Source organism: Amphiprion ocellaris, chromosome 24 (genome assembly GCF_022539595.1).
Source record: "Amphiprion ocellaris isolate individual 3 ecotype Okinawa chromosome 24, ASM2253959v1, whole genome shotgun sequence".
Classification (NCBI taxonomy): Eukaryota; Metazoa; Chordata; class Actinopteri; family Pomacentridae; genus Amphiprion; species Amphiprion ocellaris.
Genome location: NC_072789.1, coordinates 3,924,471 through 3,951,668, shown reverse-complemented (window position 1 = coordinate 3,951,668; position 27,198 = coordinate 3,924,471). Strand labels below are relative to the sequence as shown.

Here is a 27,198-nt window from a genome sequence, read left to right as displayed (position 1 = left end):
ATGTTTCTTAAGAACATTCACAAAAAAATCAACCAAAATCCAGCGAAATTTGCTGGATTTTGGTTGATTTTTATGCGAATGTTCTTAAGAAAATATTACAAGTTTTACTGATATATATGGAATCACTTTAGATATTTTTAGGATTTTTTTGGAAGATTTTTACTCATTTTTTGAAAATATTTACAAGAAATTTCTTGCCAAATTTGGGGGATTTTTTTAAAATAAAACTTTTAAGGGAAACTTTTAAGGAATTATTGGAATTTTCTTCCTGAAGGTTTTGCAAATTTTCAGAAATTTGGGGATTTTTTTTGCTGATTTTTTTTTTATTTTTTTCAGACAAGGAAACAATATTTTTTGGTGCCCATAAATGAAGACAACTGGAGGATTAATACATCTCAAATTGGGAGGTTACATGAAAGCGAAAATCTATTTTTGAGTGAAAAACTCCTATTTATTTTATTTTTTTTTTTTTTTTAGCATATCTGGCTTATTTTATGACACCTAAGCTTGACAATCCTGGTAAAATACAGCTTCAAATAAGTTTTCCCAGCTAATTTTAAGATCTCAAGATTCTAAATATCAAGAAATCTTCCCAAGTCATTTTTCACTTGTTCTATTGGCAGATTTTTCACTTATTTCAGGGTAAAAGTTCCTTGAAATAAGTGTTTTGTCTTGTTTAGAGAGGGGCATTTTTTCCAGTGTACATTGGCCTGCGTCTTGTGTGTACACGCATGTGGGCGGCCGGAGTCACGCACTCACATGAAATCACCGGCAGCTGTGTGCGCCTGATGCGCGAGCGTGGGCGTTGCTCCTCTCCAGTAACAAAGTAAGGAAGCCATCGCAGCTCTATCAAATGTCAGAGACTCTTAAGTGTGCCTTTTAAGCACAATAGGCGGTGGAAATGTCAACACTTGAAGGGTCTATTACGCTTCAAGCCTTTGGTGCTGCTTTTTTTTTTCTTCTTTTCCTCCCCTCTTTTTCCGCTTCCTTTATTGATGCTTTCACAGAAATTTGAAAGAAACAGGCAAAAAATATCAACCCATTTATGTCAAGAATAGCTTCAGTTCAGCGGGCTGAGTGGTTAAGCGCACCATTTGGTCGTTTTCATACCAGAAGATTCAGCTGGTTGCCTGGTAAAGCGCTCCTCACCCTCCTCCGTGTGCCGTTTTTTCTTATTTATCCAACAGACGGCAGCTACAATATTGAGGAAGCGTTCGTCCCCTCTTTGAGTTCAATATCACGAAGTTCATTACATTTAGAGATCCCACTGGAGCATCAGCAAACACAGACGGTGTTGGGTAGCGAGCTGAACCTCCCCCTGCTGTTGTCATGGAGAACATGTTTTGCCTAAAGAATAATAATGCTGCGAATCTATTCCGATGCAGAAGTAATAAAAAAAGGAACCACACAATGCTCTGCGTGTCGTCCCATTGTGTGTACGTGCAGAATACCCATATGCGTGTTCCTTTTGTGTGTGCATGTGAGTTTACGTGTTTAGCGTGTTTCTGGGAGATAACGCAAAGCGCAAGAGCCGCCGTAGCCGTCGGGGCGCAAACACAGAATAGGCCCTTTTGTTGCCACGTTAGCTTCTCATTACAGAGTTGGGGTGACCCCCCAGAACCCCACTAGACAAGCCGTCTGCGTGTCACTTCCTGCCTGAGCCTGCAGAGCAACGCTATTGGCAGGCTATTGTTCCTGGGAGAGCGTGATAGGATCAGGGAATGTGTCCTAATGTTTGCAGATTGGCTTGCCGGAGCAACAATTACACTTGGAGAACGCTCCCAACGGGGGAGTAGAGAGATAAGAGCCTGGGTGTGGAAGAGGGTGAAAGAGGCTCTGTGTGTTCGTCTCTCTCTGTGTGTGTGTGTGTGTGTGTGTGTGTGTGTGTGTGTGTGTGTGTGTGCGCTCACCAAATGCAGCAGCAGCAATGATCTTTTATTGTTTTAATAGCTTACCCATGTGCTCCTGGTCGCATTGACGATCCACAATGGAGAAGTTTTTCCAATTTCACCCGAACTGACAGCCTAAATTGCTTTCTTTGTTTTACTGTTCATTTGTTGCTCATCACATCTTCATATGGAGGTGAAGGAAGGAGCGCCGTCTGAGTCACAGCTCCAGGGAGTGTACTGTTTACTGGGGAGTTGCGTGGTTTGACGGGCAAATGACAAATCAAAGTTATGTTTAAGATAAAAACTGTCGCTGTGTTTTGTGAGTTTCACCGTTAATAACTGCCGTCTCCATCCAAACCCCACCCTTCTGTCCGTCTTTATCGCAGTACCAGAGTGTGGAGGCGTCCTGGATGCCAGCGAGGCCGGTTACATCACTTCCCCCGGCTATCCTCTGGAGTACCCCCCCCACCAGAACTGCCACTGGATCATCAACGCGCCAGAGCCCTCGCAGCGCATCGTCCTCAACTTCAACCCTCACTTCGAGATCGAGAGGCTCGACTGCAAGTAAGAAGGGGAGGGAGGGGAGTCCTCATAATAAAGTCCATAAACTGCTCTTTTATTGCAGCAAAATTGCTTCTACCACTAAGATTTCGTGGTGTACTATTAATCTAACCTATAAACAACCACAACTCCAAATGTTTCCTTTGTTTTAGTGCTAAAAGTACATTCTGGCAATGTTCACATTTAAGGAACTACTGTTATGTTTTTACAAAACATCATGAAACGACCTGAAATTTCTCAACAACTTACAGAGATCACTACAAAAACACAAAACATTTAGTCACAGGTATCTGGAACTGAATGCTGTAGTATTTTACTTTATGATCAAAACGATGAAAGTCAGACATAAAAAAATGACAAAAAACAACAAAAACAACAAAATATTACAAAAATGAGACACAAAACCACAAAAACGAGACACAAAATGACAAAAAATTAAACAAACAACATGAAACAAAACAAAAGAGACCAAAAATTTGCCGAAAAAGTTACAAATCCACAAAAAAATCTGACAAATGACACAAGCCAGACAAAAAAAAGACACAAAACGACAAAAATGAGACACGAAACAACAAAAAATGAGACACGAAATGACAAAAAATGAGACACAAAACGACAAAGAATGAGACAAACGACATGAACAAAGCAAAAAAAAAGACAAAAAAATTAGACAGAAAAATTACAAAGCGACAACTTCAACCCTCGCTCCGAGATCGAGAGGCTCGACTGTAAGTAAAACGTGGAGGGAGAGGAGTCCTCATAATAAAGTCCATAAAGTGCTCTTTTATCGCAGCAAAATTGCTTCTACCACTAAGATTGTGTGGTGTACTATTAATCTAACCTATAAACAACCACAACTCCAAATGTTTCCTTTGTTTTAGTGCAAAAAGTACATTCTGGCAATGTTCACATTTAAGGAACTACTGTTATCTTTTTACAAAACATCATGAAATGACCTGAAATTTCTCAACAACTTACAGAGATCACTACAAAAACACAAAACATTTAGTCACAGGTATCTGGAACTGAATGCTGTAGTATTTTACTTTATGATCAAAACGATGAAAGTCAGACATAAAAAATGACAAAAAACAACAAAACAACAAAATATTACAAAAATGAGACACAAAACCACAAAAACGAGACACAAAATGACAAAAAATTAAACAAACAACATGAAACAAAACAAAAGAGACCAAAAATTTGCCGAAAAAGTTACAAATCCACAAAAAAATCTGACAAATGACACAAGCCAGACAAAAAAAAGACACAAAACGACAAAAATGAGACACGAAACAACAAAAAATGAGACACGAAATGACAAAAAATGAGACACAAAACGACAAAGAATGAGACAAACGACATGAACAAAGCAAAAAAAAAGACAAAAAAATTAGACAGAAAAATTACAAAGCGACAACTTCAACCCTCGCTCCGAGATCGAGAGGCTCGACTGTAAGTAAAACGTGGAGGGAGAGGAGTCCTCATAATAAAGTCCATAAAGTGCTCTTTTATCGCAGCAAAATTGCTTCTACCACTAAGATTGTGTGGTGTACTATTAATCTAACCTATAAACAACCACAACTCCAAATGTTTCCTTTGTTTTAGTGCAAAAAGTACATTCTGGCAATGTTCACATTTAAGGAACTACTGTTATCTTTTTACAAAACATCATGAAATGACCTGAAATTTCTCAACAACTTACAGAGATCACTACAAAAACACAAAACATTTAGTCACAGGTATCTGGAACTGAATGCTGTAGTATTTTACTTTATGATCAAAACGATGAAAGTCAGACATAAAAAATGACAAAAAACAACAAAACAACAAAATATTACAAAAATGAGACACAAAACATCAAAAAATTAAACAAACAGCACGAAACAAATCAAAAGAGACAAAAAATTTGCCGAAAAAGTTACAAATCCACAAAAAAAATCTGACAAATGACACAAGCCAGACAAAAAAAGATACAAAACGACAAAGAATGAGACAAACAACACGAACAAAGCAAAAAAACAGACAAAAGAATTAGACGGGAAAATTACAAAGCGACAACTTCAACCCTCGCTCTGAGATCGAGAGGCTCGACTGTAAGTAAAACGTGGAGGGAGAGGAGTCCTCATAATAAAGTCCATAAAGTGCTCTTTTATTGCAGCAAAATTGCTTCCACCACTGAGATTTCGTGGTGTACTATTATTCTGGCTGAATGATGATTTGTGTTGACGTTTTCATTAGTATGCTTCAAAAGCATTCGTATCTCCAATAAGTAATTTCCTGTTGAGTTTTACATACTATTATGATTCACTGCTGGCGGTTTGGCTCCCAAGTTTCTGAAGCCTTTTTCCACAGTTTGACCACAAGAGGTCAACTGCAAAGTAAGTTTTAATTGTAGATACAAGCTCTGTGTAAAGTGCAGACTATTAGCTAGACTGCCGTTCCGTTTCTGAGTGCTTAGCTCATTTCATCCTTTTTGACATTCACACTACCAGCCTCATTTTCTCCTGCCTGCTGACTTTTAGCTCCAGGGCCATTACCAGGTTAAACTCCGTGCTCAAGGGTACGTCAGCTGCAGCGTGTAACCTCAGAATATTCCGAGAGAAGGAAATGTTGCTCATTTGGGTTTCCGCAGCTCAAGGTTTAAAGTCTCTTTCGCACGCTGGTGAACACAGACAACAGGTCACAATAAAACCCTGAGTGGAAACACTGATTCAGATAGCTCAATAATTAGTCCATGTGTTCTTTCCGCTGGCGAAACTCGTGATTCTGGACAAAAAAGTACTTTCTCTGCCAGAAGATACTTTGTTTTCATCTTGTTCTGCTTAGAAGCAGATGTTGGAAATTTAAAAAAATTCATATTTGAATGTTGAACAACCTGTATGACATTATCAAGACTGTAGCTATAATCCTCCTCCATCTGATAATCAAATGCCACTTTTTGAGTTCTTTAGGACAGTGAGGAAAGGACGACAAGATAGGATGAAAGAAAAGAGTCCTGATGTATTTTAAAAGTTGAGGAGGTGGAGGGAATAAACAGAAAAGTTGAAGGAGCAGAGAATGGGAGCCAGCTGTTTATGTGGATATGAGCACATTGGGCAGTTTCCTTTCTCAGAGACATGAATAATCCAAATCATATGGTCTTCTATTGTCTTTAACCCCAGAGGAAGGAGGAAGAAGTCGGTCTCTATTGTATAATCCACTTTTATACAACCGAGTCAGAGCGAATGTCGCACGTCTCACCACTTTTGAGTCCATTTGGTCCATTTTAAAACAACCAGACAAGATTGATGAATGCAGTTTTTTGTACAATCGCTTCCATTTATTCCTCCTTTTCCTCGCACCAGTCTCCCGTCTAGCTGTAAATTGAAGGATTAATAATCCTCAATGGGTTGTTCCTGCATTGTTCACTGACAAAGCACTTTGTCTGGCCAGGAGAAAAATGTTACTTTCATGACTACATCAATGGCAGCTTTCGTGAAAGGATTTTTTTTGTAATGATTGTCGGTTTCTATTCACACACAGTTGCTCGCACTGAAGTGGGAATGTTATTTTGATGTCTCTGCTTTTGTGTCTCCTGTTTTTGTTTAGTTTTTTTTTTGGTCAAAGGCAAAAAAAAAGAAAAAATGTTGCGTAATTATCTCTTTTTCGCAATATGCTCCTGTGCTTTAACACCAGCGTCACAGTGTCAACGCTTGTAGCACGCCGGGCTTCCCGCTGCCCTGGGAGACGGAGAGAGAGGCGGCTCAGCTGTTGATAAGCAGTGTGTCAAGCAGTTTCTCACAGCCCAAAGGCATGCAGGGCAGGAGGAGGAAGAGAAAACCGCAATGCCCGCTCTTTTCCTCCTCTCCACAGACACTTTTATTGGGATAGAGGCTTCTTTTAACTTCCTTTTTTTTTGACTCTCGCCTGGAGGGACGAAGGCCTTGGCCTGCCCTCTAACACAAACTCCCACTCAGGCTCCTTCATACCGTATGTATCAGCATGTGCATGAGAAATAGTCAGCGAGTGTGGGTGGGCGTCCACGGGTGAGTAACTCCGCAAGCATGTAAGCAACTGTTAGTTTGTAAGACTAGCCGCTGTGTGCTTCCCCTCTTCCCTTAATCCATCCATACATCCAGCCCGTGCTGTGATAAGCCCCGTTTTTAAAAAAGCCCATTAGCAAAACACGGCAACATTTATTTATGCATAACCTCTAACACTAATGTGTTTGCCCTTCTGTTTTTCACGGAAGAAGCTTTTCCCCTTTGGGGCACAGAAATAGCAGCAAAAATAAGTGGAAAAAGGCGAAGTGCGGCTCGATATTCCTGCTCTCTCTGTCCTGTGTTATGCTTTTTACCCAGATTGATCCAAGCCCTATAGCACTGTTATGGGTTGCTTCCTTTTTTCTCTTTTTTATTTGCCTGTATGATTAGGCACGGCGGTGTGAGGGAGCGAGCCGGAGAGTAGATTTTAGCATGTTTTCACGGTCTCCAGCGAGGTTAGGGCGAGGAGAGCCGGAGGGCTGCAGAGGTGGAAGGCCTCAGCATCTCGGTCAAGGCTGCAAATCTGCATGACAGCTGGGATTATGGAGACGGCAGCAGAGAAAACCGGAGCCGTGTTACCTGAAAGACGCAGAGCCGTGTGGTCTAGACTGCTGATCACAGAAATATGTAGAAAAAATGCCGATAACATGGTCATAAAGATGGTAAATGAACATATGTTTTCGGTGGATACGCTTTGAAAACACATGCGGGCGTCCAACCTGTCAGTGTGAAAGTGGTCATCAGCCATCATTCCACCCCCCACCTTGGGCACTTTAGGCCTTTTATAAAATGGAGAAAAGTGCTTGGTCAGCCCAGGAAAGGGTTCTGAACCCTGGCTAATATCCCTGGCCAGCTGGTGATTTTCCCTCAGCGGGTTCAAACAGTCAGCGCTGTGGACGGTGCAGCGTAGCCAAAACCGCCGCTCTACTGCAGCAATCAAATCGGCAGCCTTATGCAGGCGTTCTACGTCTGAGGTGGCACTTTAATTCAGGATTTCATTTCAGGGGGAGTCCGGCCATGTGCCAAATAGCTCTTACCTCCAGGCTGCCAGCCGATTGATGTGAACTAAATGTAATAAAGGCTAGATGAAATATCAGGCCCATATCTCTAATGCAATCTGCCATCACCAAGCCCCAGGATGCTACCTAGTGATATAGCAGGAGCAGAGGAAGAGAGAGAGAGGAGAGATGATTCTCTTTCCCTCCCTCTCCTTTATTTCTGCTCCTCTCCAGCTCTTTCTCACTCTCTATTTTTCTTGATCTCTCTCTTTTTTCTCTTCTAGCCTGAGGAGGAAGTGTTTTATTTTTGAATTAAAACAGGCACTCACACACACATGCCCCCCAAAAAACTATAGTCATTCAAGAAGATCCATTTCTTCCACCTCTCTGGGTTTTATTTTCTCACTTTTATTTGGTTATTTCTTATTGAACGCTGCCGGAGGTGCAGATTTTTATGATCTAACTCCGGCTGTAAATCCTCTCCTGGCCCGTGTGGTCGCAGCGAAAGGTGCCAGCAGCGCATAGCAACCGCTTCATGCAGCGTTTTGCATGTGTTCCTGAACGTATGATATCACTCTCTTACCAATACCCAAGGGGGGGGGGGGGGGGGGGGAGCAGAGAGGTGTGGGATCGATGCCTGTGTTGTGGCCGTAATGGGAAATCTATAAATGATCAGCAATAGCTGGAGGAAAAGGGAGTGAAGAAGGGATGGAGAGGGCGAAAGGAGAGTTTGCGGCGGTCACGGCTACAGGGAGGTGTTCAGGATCTGATCTGTCAATATGCGGCGCTCGGATTGCATTTAGGCCAAGATCACAGCCATCAGCATCCACAAGTCATTAGATGATGATATAATAAGTCGAATTTAATGCAAAAAAAAGCAACATTAGCAACATTTTCAAGTGACTTCTTGCTCTTCAGGTGCCAGAATGTTGTCTCTAGATGTAATTAAAGTTGACTGGTGGATCTAAATTTTCCGCCCGAACGAACACGAGGTGTCTGTGTAACGCAGCTCCATCGCAAACATGTGTTGATGCATCTGGATTAATACGCATCCAGCAGAAGGGTGGCAGCTTCAGCACAGACGGCAGTTATAGTCTGATGTTTCAGATCGATGCTAGAAAGTCTGGGGCCACGCCGAGACGCTCTGTGGTCAGCGGTTTGGCCCCGGTCATGTGTAAGTATGAGCCTGTGATGGACGGCAGGAGAGGGCAGCGAGGCATGAGGAGATGAGGAGGAGGAGGAGGAGGAGGAGGAGGAGAAGTGCAATTTGTTTTTGGGGCTAGATTGAAGATGGCAGCGTCTGTGGATCTGCAGGGATTTTGCTCACAGCATCTAGTTAATATTTCAGAGGCACTTATGGTTTATTAGAGTCCCCTTTGAGGCGGGGAGGAGTGTGTGTGCGTTTAGACAAACCAAGATCTGGGTGTGTGTGTCCACCGTACGCCCTCTTCATCGCTTAATTTCTGCCTCTTGCTTCTGTAAATCAGCAAGAGGGAGAAGAGAAGAACCAACAGATGACTCTTGATTGTTTAGCAGATCGGGATCTTGCGGGTTCCTGTGCTCCAAGAGTGGAAAACTGGGGAGAGAGGGAAAAAAACCAACAATGCAGCAGACAGGAAAATCATCTCGGCTCAAGGCCCCGAGTGTCTGAGCACAGCCAAGTTTGGTTTGCTGCTATTCAAGAACAGCTGTTGCTCTTTTATCAGCATAAACAAAATAAATCAGATGCCCGTGATGTACCCACAGCAAATTATGTGTTAATCTTTTATGTAATTTCGCAGCTCCCAGTGAATGCTTATGTACTTACGCAGGTATTTAGATTAAAGTAAATGGAGCGGCCATGCTCGCTGTTTGAACCTCTTCACTGATTTCACAGAAGAAAGAAGCAGAAGGTTGGATGTAGATGTGGCTATTGCTGATCCCTAGAGTCAGATGATGTGTGTTTAGCATAGAGCAGGGCTGTGAAAGTCATCTTAGTTCAGGTTCCACATTCAGCCCAATTTGATCTGAAGTGGGCTGGACCAGTAAAATCACAGCATAATAACCTATAAATAACCACAACTGCAAATGTTTCCTTTGTTTTAGTGCAAAAAAGTACGTTCTGAAAATGTTCACATTTAAAGAACTATCTTTTTACAAAACATTATGAACAACCTGAAATTTTTGAAGAAAAATATCAATTTCAGCAACATTATGCCTCAGTTTATCATTTACACATTACAACTTACAGATCAGAGTGTCTGTAAAGGTACACAACATTTAGTCGTCTGGAACTGAACAGTGTAGTATTTTACTTTAAGTAATAAAAGTCAGACAAAAAAAATGACATAAAATGACAAAAACAAGACAAAATATTACAAAAATGAGACACAAAACAACAAAAAATGAGTCAAATGACACAAGCCAGACAAAAAGACACAAAACGACAAAAAAGAGACAAAAAATGACAATTAAAGCAGAACACAAAATGACAAAAATATGACAAAAAACACAAGCAAGACAAAAAAGAAACGCAAAACAACAACAACGAGAAACAAAATGACAAAAACATGAGACAAACGACAAGTCAGACAAAAAACAACAAAAACAAGACAAAATATTGCAAAAACGAGACACAAAATGACAAAAAATGAGAAACGACATGAAACAAAACAGAAAGACAAAAAATTAGATGAAAAAATTAAAAAGCGACAAATAAATCAGAAAATTGACACAAGCCAAACAAAAAGACACAAAACGACAAAAACGAGACAAAAAATTACAAAAATATGACAAAAAACACAAGCAAGACAAAAAGGAAACACAAAACGACAAAAATGAGAAACAAAATGACAAAAAACGAGACAAATGACAAAAATCAGACAAAAAAACAACAGAAACGAGACAAAATATTACAAAAATGAGACACAAAGTGACAAAAGAACAGTTAGCAATCTAGTATTTTACTTTATGATCAAAACAACTTGTCATAATCTAGAAATTATTTTAAATTTACAATTTACAGTTAATGTCTTCTCTGTAATTTTTACACTTTACAAAGTCATCCTGTGAACTGGATTGGACCCTCTGGGGGGCCGGTTTTGGCCCGCGGGCCGCATGTTTGTCCCGCCCGGCACAGAAAATGACCACTAGCATCACCCATAAGGCCACAGTGGGCTAGTGGAGAGGCCTGTAAACGTGCACACACACAGTTTATACGTGCAGTCGCTTCTTGCCTGCAGGAAACGTTCCCGATCCCCTGACAAACAGCAAAAGGTGTGAAAGGCAATTAGTTGTTTTGGCGCAGGGTCGGGGTGATATATGAGCGCAGAGGAAGAAGAGACATGTCTGGACTGGTGCAGAATTACTGGCCCTTGAGGGTTTTTAGTTTCCTTAACCCCGCTCCCTCTGTTGCAGCTATTCTCAGCGGGGGCAGAATGTAGGGAGGGCGAGCCCAGTGCCTTGTAATGGCTCCCTGAACACAGACTGCCAGACGGACACACACACACACACACACACACACACAGACAGACAGACAGACAGACAGACAGAGAGCCGGAGATGGATGGTGTCAGACAGAAAGGCGGAGTTTGGATCAAAACAACCTCCTAATGGGATCTGGATAAGGGGGCTGTCTGCTCCTGTGTGTGTGTTTTCATGGGTGAAGATTCATAAGTGCGCATGTGCGACTGATTTATGTGTGTGTGTGTGTGTGTGTGTGTGTGTGTGTGTGTGTGTGCAGTGTCCTGGAATGCGTTCAAGAGCGTGTTTGAAAGAGACAGACAGTGGGCTCTCACACGTCAGGCCCTCATGCATGTATTCATCAGAGCCTGGGGAGAGGCTGAGCGAACAGGTCAATAATCACATCTGAGGAACACTCGCTGGCTGACGCTAATCCACGACAGGAGAGGGAGAAGGATAGAGACCCACTCCAAAATCAATTAAAACCTAATTAGGCTCTCAGCTCTTTTGCGGGCCTTTTATCCTCTGCGTTGGCGATACGGCAGCGAGCGCGTGACCGTGTTTGTTCATATCTGCGTCCCCTCTGTGTGTGTGTGTGTGTGTGTGTGTGTGTGTGTGTGTGTGTGTGTGTGTGTGTGTGTGTGTGTGTGTGTGTGCTGGCACATGCAGGAGTGTGTGTTTTCCTCTAAGCATGTGTCAGTTACAGCCCTAAGCAGGTGTACTTAGGGATAGCCGTGGCTTCTCTCAGACTCTCGGTGGGAGCTTGCAGCTAAAGCCTTCGCGATCGCCTCTGTAATGCAGGATTACAACCAAGACATGTATAAGAGTATTGGACAACAGCTTCTTTACTCGCTGCCGTGAGTCACTTCAGGCTGCCTTTTTGTGCAGATTTGCTTCAGCCGCAGCCGTTTACAGGCTTGAAGTGCAGGAATGTGGAGGAAGACTGAAATCTGTCTGCTCACCAAACACCAACTCTTAATGTATTGATGCATTTTGGATGGTGTTGGTATGAAGTTGAGGAACTGGCACGAGACAGAAACAGATTGGAGCAGGAGTGTCAAACTCAGTTTAGTTCAGGGGCCACATTCAGCCCGATTTGATCTCCAGTGGGCCGGACCAGTAAAATCACAGCATAATAACCAATAAATGACCACAACTCCAAATTTTTCCTTAGTTTTAGTGTAAAAACAGTTCACATTTAAGGTGCTATCTTTTAATAAAACATTATGAACAACCTGAAATTTCTTAAGAAAAATAAGTTCAGTTTCAACAATATAATTCCTCAGTTTATCATTTCCACATTACAACTTCCAGATCACAGAGTTTCTACAAAGGAACAAAACATTTAGTCACAGTTATCTGGAACTGAATAGAATTTTGCTTTATGATCAAAATGACAAAAATCAGACAAAAAAAAGACAAAAAACAACAAAAACAAGACAAAATATTACAAGAATGAGACACAAAATGACAAAAAATGAGACAAATGACAGGAAACAGAAAGAGACAAAAAATGGACAAATGACAAAAACAAGACAAAAACAGTTACACAAATGACACAAAAGAAAAAAATGACAAACGCGAGAAATAAAACAACAAAAAGTAGACAAACAAAACACAAAACGACAAAAACATGAGACAAACAACAAAAGTCAGACAAAAAACAACAAAACCAAGACAAAATTTTATAGAAATGAGACGCAAAATGACAAAGGAACAATCAACAATCTAGTATTTTACTTTATGATAAAACAACTTGTCATGGTCTAGAAATTATTTTAAATTTACAATTTACAGTTAATGTCTTCTCTGTATTTTTTACACTTTACAAAGTCGTCCTGTGGGCCGGATTGGACCCTCTGGAGGGTCGGTTTTGGTCCGCGGGCCGCATGTTTGACACCCCTGGTATCTGGTATAGATTCTCAGTCATCCAGGTGATGGTAATCCTAGGAGCTTCAGTATAAAGTTCTACATTTTTGAAGATGTTTTACTGCTTCTTATTCATATTCTTCATACTTTTTTGGTTTTCTAAAGCTAAGATGGTCTTAAATATCTCTGTCAGTCAGATGCTTGCTTGACATGGACGATATTGTGGTGACATTTGGTATTGATGCGTATTTTGGGCGATTGCAAGAGAAATGGGAAACTTAGAGCGGCATTTATATCTTTTTCCGTTCTGCAAAGACTAATTAGGGTACTTTTGACCAGCAAGAGGAAACGATGTGCTTCACTTTCACTTCATCCGCTGATTGTGCATTCCTTCAGTGCAATCCAGGACAAGCTTCAAACCGCCTCTGAATCCCATCTCAACGTATGCTCACCGCTCCCTGCGTACATTCACACCTGTACTTAGAGCTGTCCACTTGTGATCGGATCACCCAGGATGCATGTTAATGCCAGGTGTGAACAGGCCCTCTGACCCAGATTAATGTGGCTGGGATTATCCCTCCATCAGCAGTCTTAGCTTGAATGCTCTGTATTGGAATCAATACACTGCAGGAATGAGATAAAAAAAAAAGAGGCTTAGTGACTCTACTTAATCCAGGTTTTATTCCAAGCTGCCAGTACAAAAGCAGTCTTAGTGCTTAGACGCCACAAAGAAATACAGCCTGGAGCTGATTGGTATGTCTCAGCTTTTCTAAACACTTTTCATTTTAGTGAAGGAAAAGGTGGTTTTCTGTTCAGATCAGTGGCAAGATGCTGAGTTTAAAACTCAGAATGAAGCTTTTTCAGCATCAAGCAGCACATCACAGTAATTAATGAGACAACAGTGGTCCTGTTGGGTTTCCAGCAGCTTCATCACATGGACTAATTGTGTTTGTATGTCTGTATGTTTGGAGGGCGTCCTCGGTGGAGCCGCAGGGCGCCTGCAGCCATGCAGTTTGTGGAAGCAGCATGCATGGTGAAGAGACACTTGTTAGAACTGCAGAGAGAAAAGGGCGACTGTATAATATTATGGAGACCAAAATTACACAGAAATTATTCACAGTCGTGCAACTTGAAATACATCAACATGCACATTTAGTGGAAAATTGAGAACACACACACACACAAGGTACCGAGACGAACGTATTCTTAAGAGCAAAGAAGAGAAGATTACTCTGTGTGGCTGTGTGGTCGAGTAAAATTCATTGAAACTTGCTTTAAGCAGTACTTCAGCACCAGGTTGGCAACAAACAAACATTATAGAGATTTCCACACCTTAAAATATTGTCACAACCCTAAATTATTTCCTTTAAAACCTGGTGATTCAGCGTCAGCTCCAAGCACAGACTGCTTGGTCTTAATCACACCAACAAAGCTATGCTGTCATTTATTGGAGGCGATACAGGGAAGGCCTGTGTTTTACAGTAAATGACAGTTTTGATCTGTCAAGTAAATGGAGAAACTTTTTTAGGAAAACATCTGAAGGAGCGAGTGGCTTTAGCCCACATAAAGAACAAGTTAAATGTCATTTGAAATTGTTAACTTCACCGATAAGGGATCAATAATAAAAAGTCAGTATACAAACTAACCATCATGACTCACTCTGGGTTTAAGCTTTCTCTTTTCCTCTGTATTTTATTTGGTCATAATAGCCCCATATTTTACCATGCAGTAGTGTTTTCAGGAACTTGTGAGCCATTTTAGAGCGCTCTTAACCTTTTGTGTGTGTTCTGACCTCATGAACCATCCCTCTAGAACCAATTTCTGTGCACAAAAATGTACCTACCTTAAAAAAAGACATCTTTTCTCCAACACTGTGATCAACAACTTAAAATCCACCAAGAGGACTAAAGTAACAAATCCATCCATTTTATCTTTTTTGCTCCTTGAACTAGATTTATGTGCACTAACTACCATTTGTTGTTGTTTTGGCACGCTAAGAGTTGATGTCATGGTTGAAACTGTTCAGACTTGCATCACTTCCCTTGTTGCCTTTCAAATGGAAACTAAAAGACAAGAACATTGTGGTGCTGTATTGACAGTTTATCTCACTTTGGACTCAAGAGATTGGGACCAAGACTGATTATGCAATGTCAGAAAACACAGGCAACCAATGAGTGAAAGAACAGTTTGAAATTTTATAAAAATTGTGACTTCTAGAGTGTATTTCTACGGCATTTATAGAGTCAGTGCCAAAGATGTAATATCAGTCTTTATAGTTATAAAAAACAGCTCATAGAGAGATTGGGGTGTTAGTTATTGGCAGGTAAACACTTGCTGTCCCAAAAAAGTGGATTTTTGTTTCAAAATTGTGTATGTACAACACAAATCAGCCTATATAAAATTGGGATCTACGAATCCTTTTTGTTTTCCCCCTAAATAGCAAAAAATAGGCTCACTAATGTGTTATTGAAAGTCAGAAATGCTAGGACGATATATATAAATGGTAATTAATTGAATTTATTCACAGGTATGCTTTGTTTGTGGATCATTTTGGTGAATGTGCAGATCAACTTTTTTTTCCGTTTTATATGTACAAATCACACATCTACACATGGTTTGTCATTCTATTCACACAATTAGTTTAGAAACCAATCTAATTCCATGAGTAACTATCATTTTTATTGTTGATTTGATGTACTGTGAGTTAGTACTGTGGTTGGAGCTGTTGGATTTTGCATCTCAATGGAAACAGAAAGGCTGATTCCTATAAATGTTTGTGTCTGCGCTGAATTCCTGCAGCAGAAAAGTGCCAAAAAGTCATGTTTTGCAAAAAAGTGCAAATTCTGAAAAGTTTTTTGTCGTTATGTTTGTATTGATGGTATAAACGTCATCTAGTGTTCTGAAAGGCAGATTGTGTTGCCTCCATCTGTGCCTCTCTGATGCTGCTTAGGTCTAATAATGTCAGAGGAATGACACACTGAGGGCCATGAGCTAATTCTGGATCAGCCAGGTGGGCTCCCTTTGTCTGGCACACACACTCATAAAAATCTCACACACACACACACACACACACACACACACCCACACATACACACACACACACACTCGGAGTGGCCTGACAGTTAAGAATTTGCTTTTATCGTTCAGGGTCAGTTGGCTCGTCAAAGGTCATAATGAGCTGAGAGCTCAAGCATGTGAAAGCTAATAAGCAAGATGTCTTTGCATTTATTTATCCTGATTTTACTCTCCAACCTCCACCTCACCCCCTGCTGCTGCTCATGTCTTCACCTTTTACCCCCCGGCCTTCACCTCTTTACTTTTTTATGAGGCTTCGCTGTCTATTTTTATGCTTCTTATTAACGAATCCATCCAGACGCCTATTTGCCTGCATCTTTACATCTTTCCTTTTTCTGCCCGTCGATCCCAAATTGAGCAGTTTGGGCTGAAGTCATTTGCATCTGGATTTGTTGTCCTGAGCAAAAGTGGGTCACGCAAACTCATTTTATTAAACACAGCTAAACACACAACACATGCAAAGTGCAGATGCTCTGGCTTTGGATATATTTATTTGTCTTAATGTTGTGTTGCATTACTGAATGCTTTGCTTGGACACTGTGCATTCTGTCCCGAGGCTGACCTCTGATGGTAAATAGGTCCACACCTGTCTGGTTTTTATTAGCTTAGCTGGTTGCATAACCCCATAACTATCCATCTATGTTTATCTCCCCTCTGCCGCTCCCCTTTTATCTCTTTACCTTTCCTAATCCCTTTCCTGCTGCATTGAGCTCATTGTAAGACGTGCAAATGCAAAGATTGTTGCTTTTCAGAGAATATTTCAATGCAACAGCGAATAATCTCCATCTTTTCTTCCTTTTCAGATATGACTACATAGAAATTCGCGATGGGATTTCAGACACGGCCGACGTTTTGGGTCGACACTGCAGCAACATCGCCCCGGCGCCCATCATCTCGTCCGGACATTCCCTGCAGATCAGATTCGTGTCGGACTACGCACATCAGGGGGCGGGCTTCTCTCTGCGCTACGAGATTTTCAAAACAGGTGAGTGCAGGGGGAAAAAAATCCTCATTGGTTGAGTCAAATAAATACAGAAAGCCAAGTGTTTTTCTTCAAGTTTGTTAAAAGGTGTCAAAATTTGAAGAATGCTGATTGGTTTTATAATCCAGTATGTACCCAGTTATATAATATATATGTTTTATTAAAGATTAAATATGCCTTTATTATCAACGTACTGTACATGAAAATATAATGAAACTCTGTTAGCAGCATGAGTCGTAGTGGACACTGCTTAGCGAATGTCATATTTGGATGAATAGAATATAAGAATAGATGCATTCATACATATATTTATTGGGTTTTGTTGGCAATTCAAGTACTATTTTAGAACTGCTAACAATAATAAGCAGCAAAACAAATCTGTTTGAATACAGTGGCTAATACTTCCAATAAAATAAGAGAAAAAGTGACCCCGAGTGTCGATAAAATACCACAAGAATACAAGATACATGGAAAACGCCGGAGTATTAGTAATAGTAGTAGCAGTATTATGAAGCAGAATTCAGTTTTAAATATTTTTTTAAAATTGAAGTGGAGCCGAGCTGAAAATATTAGATATTCTGATGGTTTTACACTTTGTAAAATTCAGCCAATTCACATCTTTTCATATTTGTGTTGCTTAAACATGATGAAATATTGTCAGTTGTTTGCAAGGTCCTACCTCTCATTGCAGGTAATTTAGCTAATTTACCTTAATGTAGTTCAGTGCTGAATAGAATTTAAAGACTTCTTTGGGACACATCTGAATGTGAAGCTTACGATTTTGTCAATGTGTCACTTCTTTGTACCATAATCAGTGGCCCGAGACATGTTCTCACCCACCCTAAAAGTGAGGGGCGGCCGGGCATGTAAACAAAACTTATGGAAAGAGACGACGAAAACTACTTTAGAGCCGCCTGAAAGCATGTGAGGAATGTTCGCTTAATTGGAGCAAGATCCGCTTCCTCTGGGGACACGAGGAGGGCTGGGTGTGGGAGGCTGTGGTGGGACGATGGAGAGCGCTGCGAGGCAGCTTTGAGTCCCAGCGAAGGTTAAAGGTTTACGGGTAGAGGCTGCGGCGGGGGGAGATTGATGGGGGATGAGTGTGTGCCGAAATGGAATTTTTTTTTCTTTCTCGAAGTCATCAAAGTGCACGAGGTGAAGTGCACTTTGCAGGCAAGGTTGAAGTATATTTGTTTTGGTGCGTGTGTGTGTGTAGTAGTCGTAGAGGTGAAATGGTCAGGTGGCCTTGGGGCGGCAAGATTTATGTCCAAGTGAGTTTATTGTCTCTGCATGTTTGGAAGTTCTTCTTCCATGTATACAGGAGGTTCTCGGTTTAAGATGTATGGCTTTTCGTCGTGACATCGAAGCTGGTTACGTGGAACTAGTTGGTGAGCGGATGAATACGTCATCACGTGGTACTATAAGACGGCTTTGTTTACAGTCGCCGGTTGTACGCCACTTTGGATTGTGCTACATTCACTAACTTATTGCCCTTCATTGTGGCTCCCAAGCCTAAGTCAGACTCTTCTGATATTTCAAAGAAAAGGAAAGCCATCTCCATGGAAGTGAAATTAGATAGAATAAAACGCTCCAAACAGGACGAAACTCTGACGAACATCAGTCAAGATGTAAAAACAGTGCAATATATTGGAGCAACCGTCTGTAACTAAACATGGTGCGTTCACAAATCTGGAAAGAACAATAAACATTGAAACTGATGAACTGTAAACAAAGTTACAAATCAAGACCAGAGTCTACGACTTGACCGTGTTCAAACATCTAAAAAGTTTCTTTCAAGATCTTCAGAAAATCACCAAGAGACGTCAGCATTCGGAGGGCAGCAGGATTTATTTGTCGACAAAAATCCAGGAGTTAATTCTCAGCAGTGATAAGACCCCAAGAAGAACTGAAGACACTGAGCTGTGCACCGTCTTTCATGCTGTGAGCGGTGGTCATTTTTCCATGCCAATGGGGTGTATGATAGGAGTGACAGTTTGGACACCCTTTTGTAAATCTATTGGTCAGATCATGACGTCAGGTTATCATATTTCACCCCTAGATCATTTTACAGAAGACATGCGCATTAAGTTATCATTAGGTCATGTTTTACAGAGAACATGCCCAGACATGTTCAAACTTTATGCTCCACATCTTACCCTTATTATTTTGTACTAGATTTCATGCATATTTTTCTAATATATGTTAAAAGTTATAATACCTTAAGTTTACACCATTATGTTTTGAGTGCATATGTTTTACTTGTGGTCTTTAGTCTAATAGCATTTTCCATAATTATATCATCTCTGATTTTTAGCACATTGTACCCAAAAAATATTACACAACCAAACCTCACCATCAACAACAAAATCAGTCTGTTACGATGTTCTGTTATCTTCATACATGCATGAAAGTCACTGGTATTCATGATTTTTCTGTAGAACTGATTGTGATGCCCGCAACGGCTTTGTTTACATTTTTACCGGCGTTACAGCCAAATTCAACTTACATCGATCCGTAGGAACGGAACTCTGACGTAAAACTAACTCAAAAAACAAGAAATTAAAAGGAATTTGTCATAAAAATCATGGCTCCTAGGGCACAAAAAGGCTTCCTTATCACCTCCCACCTTTGAAAAATATCTCCGGTTTAGTGTAAAAAGAATGTGACCCAGATTTGAGCTCCGTTACCAAGGCCACCAGCTCGAACCCCGACAATGTAATAGTGTAGATTGCATCTGTCTGCACACACAGACACACACAGATGGATTGAAGGCTGCTGGATGAGGGATGCGGTTGCCATGGCTTTAACAAGATCCTGGTGTAAATTCAGGGGGTATAAGAGATTGTGTCACCGTGTGAGTACATGTAGGTGTCTGCTGCCTGCTTGTGTGGGTGGTTCCGCTCAGCTTGTTGTGCGAGATTCTGCCTGTCTGTCTGTCTGTCTGTCTGTCTGTCTGTATGTACGCGGAGGCGGCAATGATAGATGCACGTGTGTGACAGACGGAGGTAGACGGACAAAAAACAAAAAAAAAAAAAACGAGCACGGTGGGGAAATGATTGGGGTGACTGACAAAGAAGGAGTGAGTCAGAGAGTGAAAATGTATTCAGGATGCGTGATTGAGGCCATGTGTTAATTACGGCGTTCCCAGCGCCTGCACGCTCTCTCATCATAGCTGTTTGTCTTACCGTGGCATGCTTGGGCCGCAGGTTTCCTCTAAACAGCTTACAACTTGTGACGGGTACACAGAGATCCTGGCTGAGATGTGTTTATTTACCAGAGTGGAAGTAATTGCATAACCATTACTTTGTTAATGGGTTTTAGTTGCGTTTTTTGTGTGTGTGTGTGTGTGCGTATTTCTGTTTGGAAGACAGAAATATTACATTTGAATGTGTGCGTTGGGGTGGCGATTGCGGGTCTGTATGTGTTTTTAAAGGGTGCGTCCTGGCAGAGATAGAATCTGAGCGCACAGCTGGGAGACGTGTGCGTCTGTCCGGCTTCCTTAAGATCTTAAACGGACAGTACAGCTCACGGCGTAGACAAACCCCCACCACACTGTGCCTAGACATCAGACAGTGTGTGTCTGCTTTTGGCTGTGTGCGAGAAAGAGAGAGCGAGAGAAAAGGGGCAGATCTTGGCCTGCTTTCTACACTCTGAGCTAATGATACAGCGGCTTGTTTTCGTTTTGCTCATTCAACCTTATTACATAAGCGGTGACTGTAAACCTCTCCGGGGAGTTTTGAATTGGACAAACAATCTGTTTGTGCGTCTGTATGTGTGTCTAATAGGGGGCAGAGAGCTAATTATTTCCAGCAAGGAGGATCAGGACGCGACCTTTGACTCTACATCCATCCTGCACCCTTCTCCTGAGGGGAGTCGGGGTGAGCGTTTGCCCCGAAACAACATCCTTCCATGCACCCCCCCACCCGCCAACACACACGCCTTAATCCTGCCGTACAGTGAAAGTGCACACCTCCCCTCCTCCCCCTTATTGTTGTGGCCTACTTTGGTCCTACTCATGCGTGCTTAACCCTTTAGTCAGCCCCAGCTAGCACCCCCCACACCTCCCCTTCCACTTTCACTTAAACGCAGTCACGTGCCGCTGACGCTGTTACCACGGCTACAGGGGGAAGACTTGCCGACGAAGCCGCCCCCCCGTTTCCCCCCTCTTACCCCCCCAAAGCCCACCACTAGCGCAGCAGGGGCAGATAACGTCGCAGCCAATCCCCAGTCACGAGAGGGGCACCTTAGGGCGTTGGGTCTCCTGCGCGACCGCCGTTGACCGCTGCCGTGGCATCTGCGGGGTCGCAGCGTGAGCGACGCCCAAGGCCGGACCCCCGCCCAAGTGCCAGTCAAAACATGGGGCCCCATGTGTGTTTCGGATGCCATCATGTTGATTGGACGCTGACCCCTCGCCGCAGTGACGGCTGTTACTACATGGCGGCGATTATTCCTGAAACACCCGAGTCGTCCCAATGCTGAAATTACACTCTAGAACAGGAGTGTCAAACTCATTTTAGTTCAGGGGCCACATTCAGCCCAGTTTGATCTCAAGTGACCAGTAAAATCACAGCATAATAACCTGTAAATAACCACAACTCCAAATATTTTCTTTGTTTTAGTGCAAAAATGTACATTCTGAACATGTTCGCATTTAATGAACTATATTTTTACAAAACATTATGAACAACCTGACATTTCTTAAGAAAAACAAATTCAATTTCAACAACATTATGACTCAGTTTATCATTTACACATTACAACTTCCAGATCACAGAGAAACGCAACATTTAGTCACAGGTATCTAGAACTGAATGACGTAGTATTTTACTTTATGATCAAAATGACAAAAGTCAGACAAAAAAAGACATTAAAAAAAACCAAGGCAAAATATTCCAAAAACGAGACGCAAAATGACGAAAACGAGACAAACTGACAAAAATGAGACAAACAACAAAAACCAAACAAAAAATTACACAATTGACACAAACGAGACCAAAAATGACAAGTGAGAAACAAAACAACAAATAAGTAGACAACACAAGCGAGGGAAAAATACACAGAACGACACAAACAATACACAAAACAACAAATAAAGCAAAACACAAAATGACAAAAATAAGACAAAAAACACAAGTGAGACAAAAAGGAAACACAAAATGACAAAAACATGAGATGAACAACAAAAGTCAGACAAATAACAAAAACAAGACAAAATATTACAAAAATGAGATGCAAAATGACAAAAGAACAATCAGCAATCTAGTATTTTACTTTATGATCAAGACAACTTGTCATATTCTAGAAATTATTTTAAATTTATAGTTTTATAAATTTACAATCTGCTGTTAATGTCTTCTCTGTAATTTTTCCACTTTGAGGGCCAGATTGAACCCTCTGGAGGACCGCTTTTGGCCCACGGGCCTCATGTTTGACACCCCTGATCTAGTAATTGACTGGCAAAGGCGAATTATTCTTCATGAACTAAACTGAGCGCAAGAGAGTAGTTAAGACTGATCAGTGATGAAGAAAATGTGTTCTGAAATGAAATAATAAGTCATGATCATGAACCGCACAAACACTTTGATCACAAACAGCAGGAGGCTTTTTGGCTTTTTTTGTGTGTGTGCTGAAGATGAAATTCCATTTCACAGCACATAATAGAGGCATCAGCGTGAAACATGACTGAGGAGAAGCATTCCTCTCTATATAAAGCAGCCTCAGACTGATGCACAGTGTCTCTCCGGGTCCATAAAAGCGTCAAACCGTGGCACGCCAAGAATGTTGTTTTCCTTTTCACAGGTCTTCTCGTTGTTCCGAGCGTTGTTGTTGTTGTTGTTGTTGCTGCTGCTGTGGGTTTTTCCACCCTAAACCCCTCGGTGTAGCAAGCCCCTTCCGTTACACAGTTTACGCACACATACACACCCCTCCTCGCACGCCTCGGGAGAGATTTTTCTTCAATGAAACCTCGAACAGAGCTCAAGCGGTGTTACATGAGGGATCTGTGTGAGGAGCAGTTGGTGCGTTAGACGGGCAGGTAGGGAGCGGAGGGCGAGGGTTTGATGTGCGGCAGACACTCGCGAGACGCCGAGGTTGAGCCCTCAGCAAGAGTTGCGTGTCGAGGGCTTGGAGACGACGCCAGACAAGACAGAGATTTAAAAGAGTGAATGAACACAGACTCTGCATGTCGCTGCCGAGGAGAGAAGGAACGAAGGGAGGAGGAGCGTTGGGACGGGGGTTGCCCTGACACAACATGTGGAGCTACTACTACATCAGGCACTCGTGCAAGATTCGAGTGGTTTCTACCCAGCAACTCGCTCCTCTCGCCCCCCTGCGTCACACTGACACTCACACACTCACACCATGACCTCCCACTCTTTGCCAGCAGACTGCTCTTGCCAAATGGCAGCTCATGGTGCGATGCAAGCACCGACTGGGAGCGAGGCAAGCATGTGTGTGTGTGTGTGCGTGCGTGTGTGTGTGTGTGTGTGCGCGCGTGCGTGTGTGTGTGTGTGCGCGCGCTGTCGTGACGTAGTGTTTTTGGCGTGCTCATACGCCGTGAACTAATGAGCGCTAACAAAAAGCGAAGGTGCTCATGCAAATGCACGCACACATGCACGCGGCGTTGGCACGAGGCGGTGCACAGCGAGTGTAAAACAGACAGTCTAACAAGGAGCAGTGTGTTCGGAGGCCATGGAGTCAAGCTGTGCTCAGATTGAAGTTTTTTCAGCAGCGGGGCTCCAGACTGCTGCACTGTGACCCAGTAAAGAAACAAGGCCAGTGTGTTAGCAGGTCTCACACACACACACACACACACACACACACACACACACACACACACACACACACACACACACACACACACACAGGGAGGTGAGGTCAGTAGAGGAGGGGATGGGGAGATATCGCCGGTAGTTTGCTGTAAATTACTGTCATATTTCAACATGCCGAGCTGTGTGTATGTGTGTGTTTGTGTGTATGTGTGTGTGTGTGCTTGTGTAGGCAGCCAGGCTCCTAGCATGAAGGCAGATGATCTACAGGGGTTTTGATGTTGCCGTGTGTGTGTGTGTGTGTGTGTGTGTGTGTGTGTGTGTGTGTGTGTGGGAGGCAACACAAGAGGCTGAATGCTGCTTTTAACATGTGGGGGAAGATTCATGCATTTGTGTCTTCAGCTCATACATGCCAAAAAGATCAATAGGCAGATGCATGCATAGACACTGCAAATGCACACACACATATATAAAGACAGATATATATAACAAGTAGAGCAAAAAATGCGAGGTGAAAAACCGAGATAAAGAAGCAGCAAGAGGAGAGGAAAAACAAAGTGAGAGAGACACACAGTGTGCGTCTCCTGAGTTTTTTCCTGCTGTCTCTGTGCTGATTGGGGTCAGTTCTCTGCCATTAACCAAGTGTAGACAGGGGAGGGCCGGAGCAGCCAGTCGACCCCGCCGCTTTTATAGGGCTGCCTGATAATAAGGACTGGTGCCTCAGAGGAATGCTGCCGAAGGAACGCTCTGTTAACGCGTCTGCTCTCCTAAACGCCGCCTTTATGAATATGAATGTGGTTCTCAAATGCAGCCTGGCAGCTCTCTGAGACAGTGCAGTGCTGCTGCTGCTGCTGCTGCTGGATGCAGTCCTGCTTTCCCAGGTTTGAAATCCACCAGATGATTCTCCCATGAGCCTCTTCAACCCTCCCTATCTGCTTTCCAACACAGTCAACGATGGGAAAGTACCACGAGAACACACTTGTTTCCTGATGCTAGTTACACTCTCTTGGCAGAGGATAATGTAATGAAATGCATCTTCTATCAGTTAGCAGGTCATATGTAATTTTAGCAGGGGAGAAGTTGCAAAACAATGTCCGGTTTAAGTGCACTTATAAATACCTGCAAGAAGAGCTGTTATTTAAGTGCCATCTGTTGGTTTGGAAAGTGCAGACACTTGTGTCATGAGCATGTGAACAGAGATCTAATGAAAATCTCTCAGCAACATTAGCACATGAGCATGTTTGTCCTTCTGGCGAGCGTAAAAATAGACACATGAAGACGTACAAGTGAGCTGTTTATAGCCCACATTATAAAGATAGAAATGTTGGAGGGCAGCAGACAGACTGAGGGAAGAACCGCAGTTTGTGAATGAGGCTGTGTGTCTGTTTTGTGTGCTGCGCTGTCAGCTCTCTCCCGCCGTCATTGATGTGCCGGTCCATAAACACTCGGCCGTGACTCAGGCTCCCCCAGCGGGCCACGGAGCAGTGGCTGATGGGTAGATGATCTGAGCCACACAGCTGCTGCCGCTCAAGGTGAGCCGCCCAGGGCGCATAAATCTGCATGGCTAATGAGGAGTCGCCGCAAAGGGCCCACTTAGAACCATTACACAAGTTTTGCGGGGTGTGTGCACGCGAGAGAGAGCGATATGTGCACACACACAGTGCAAATAGAAAGGGGGAAGAGTGCTGGAGAACATTTGTTAAATGTATGCAACAGAGCTCCACTCTTTAGCCTTGCATTTAGTGTTTATCACTGAAAATGTTTTATTATGTAACCCCAGCCACATGAGAGTCCTTTCAGGCCACAGCTGAGCCGTAAAACAGAATATTACTGCGTTTCTGGCAGTGTAGTGGAGTTGAAATCTTGAGTGGTGCTTTTGATTGTGGTTTGGGATTCTGCACTGAGAAAAAGAGCTATGAGCCAGCTCATATCACATGATGCAACATTAGAAACGCCCACTTGAACAGTTGCTCACTGTGTGTTTTCTCTGCCATCTGTAATCATAAACCGTGTGTGTGTTTGTGTGTCTCGCCATCACAGCTTCTGTATAAAAATCCAGCAAGCTGTCAGTGATGAACGACTCTCTGAAACACCCTCTGCAAGTCAGAGGAGATATCAGCGCGTGATCGATTGCTTATGCCTCTATCTTCACCTAATGTGGCCAATTTTTACATTCCTCTCTAAATATCCTTTTTTTTTTCTCAGGGTCGGAGTTCTGCTTCCGCAACTTCACCAGCTCCTCCGGCATGATCGAGTCCCCGGGATTCCCAGATAAATACCCTCACAATCTGGAGTGCTCCTACATGATCATCGCCCCGCCGCACATGGACATTACCCTCACGTTCCTGACCTTCGACCTTGAGAACGACCCCCTGCTGGTGGGAGAGGGCGACTGCAAGTACGACTGGCTGGACGTGTGGGATGGCCTTCCACAAGGTGAGCATGCGAGAATGATAGAAACTCCTTTTCCATTAAAGTTCAATGCCAGGGGCTTCCATAGATAGCTCAACTGGTTGAGCAGGTGACCCATGAACAAGGACTATAGTTCCCGATGCAGCGTCCTGGGTTGGATTCCCGCTCACTGCCCTTTGTTGCAGGTCTTCCTCCATTCTTCTCCCTACTTTCCTGTCACCGTTTCTGCTAACCAATCAAATAAAGCCAATGAAAGGCCAGAATAATAACTTTAAAAAAAAAAAAGTAAAATAGTATCTGGTACCAGGTACTAGGTCCTAATGGAAAACCGAGTAGGTGCTAGTGGAAAGGTGCCATAATGTGTTATACATCACTTGGTGTACTGTACAATCTCGTGCTACGGTAGCAGCGATGTTACGTGTCCCATGGCTAAAAAATGCGTCACATACTAATGTTGGGATGACTCAACACAACACAAGCAGAGAGACACACATTGGACAGAATCCTTACATACATGTAGGTGCGCTTCAAATCAATGTTTCTGCCTTCAGGGGGTAAAATACACAAACATTACATTCATATCCGCATGCAGAGCTCATACTGACCCATGGCAATCCCTCGCATTCCTACACCGAAATTTGCATAGCGGTCTTCAATTTCCTGAGCAGCCATCACTCTCTTTGATGTACGCAACCTCGCCTTACATTCCATTACATCGCATAGAGGAAACATTATTTCACACAGGGAGCCGAAAGTGCCTCGACACCCCTAAGGAGCCGTCCTTTCCCATGGCCCCTCTTCCCTCTCCATAATAACACCCTTCATCACCCCCCTTCCTATCCTCCCTGTCCTCCCTCCTTATCACCTAGCACTTCCTTCCTCCCCAGGCGAGTGAGAGTGATGGCCGCGATGAGTATCTGCTCGCGTCCAATAGGAGGAGCCGCGCTTTGCCGAAGCTGAGATCAGGAAAAAACATTTGAGGATGTTATCACGGGGCTTTGATAGTGACCGCCATAGGGTAATGCTAGCCGCTGCCATGCTGTTGAAACCCGCATTAGCAGTGATGAGTGGTTCATTTCTCACCTCTCACTTGCCGAGTGCCTTTTTCTTCTCACTTTCCCCCCTGTTTTTTTTCTTTTTTAAAAATATGAAGCAGGGAACTAAGGATTTGCTCTAATT

General features: G+C 42.7%; 1 protein-coding gene across 2 annotated transcripts in view; it reads left to right on the top strand.

Moving 5' to 3' along the window:
* The window catches only part of nrp2a (neuropilin 2a), an 82,568-nt gene that overhangs the window by 8,541 nt on the left and 46,829 nt on the right, over window positions 1-27,198 (top strand). For both annotated transcript variants that reach the window (XM_023270540.3, XM_023270541.3), the window contains exons 2-4: window positions 2,276-2,453; window positions 16,662-16,843; window positions 25,813-26,043. In XM_023270540.3, coding sequence (XP_023126308.1) covers window positions 2,276-2,453; window positions 16,662-16,843; window positions 25,813-26,043 — 591 coding nt within the window. The remainder of the gene's footprint in view (window positions 1-2,275; window positions 2,454-16,661; window positions 16,844-25,812; window positions 26,044-27,198) is intronic.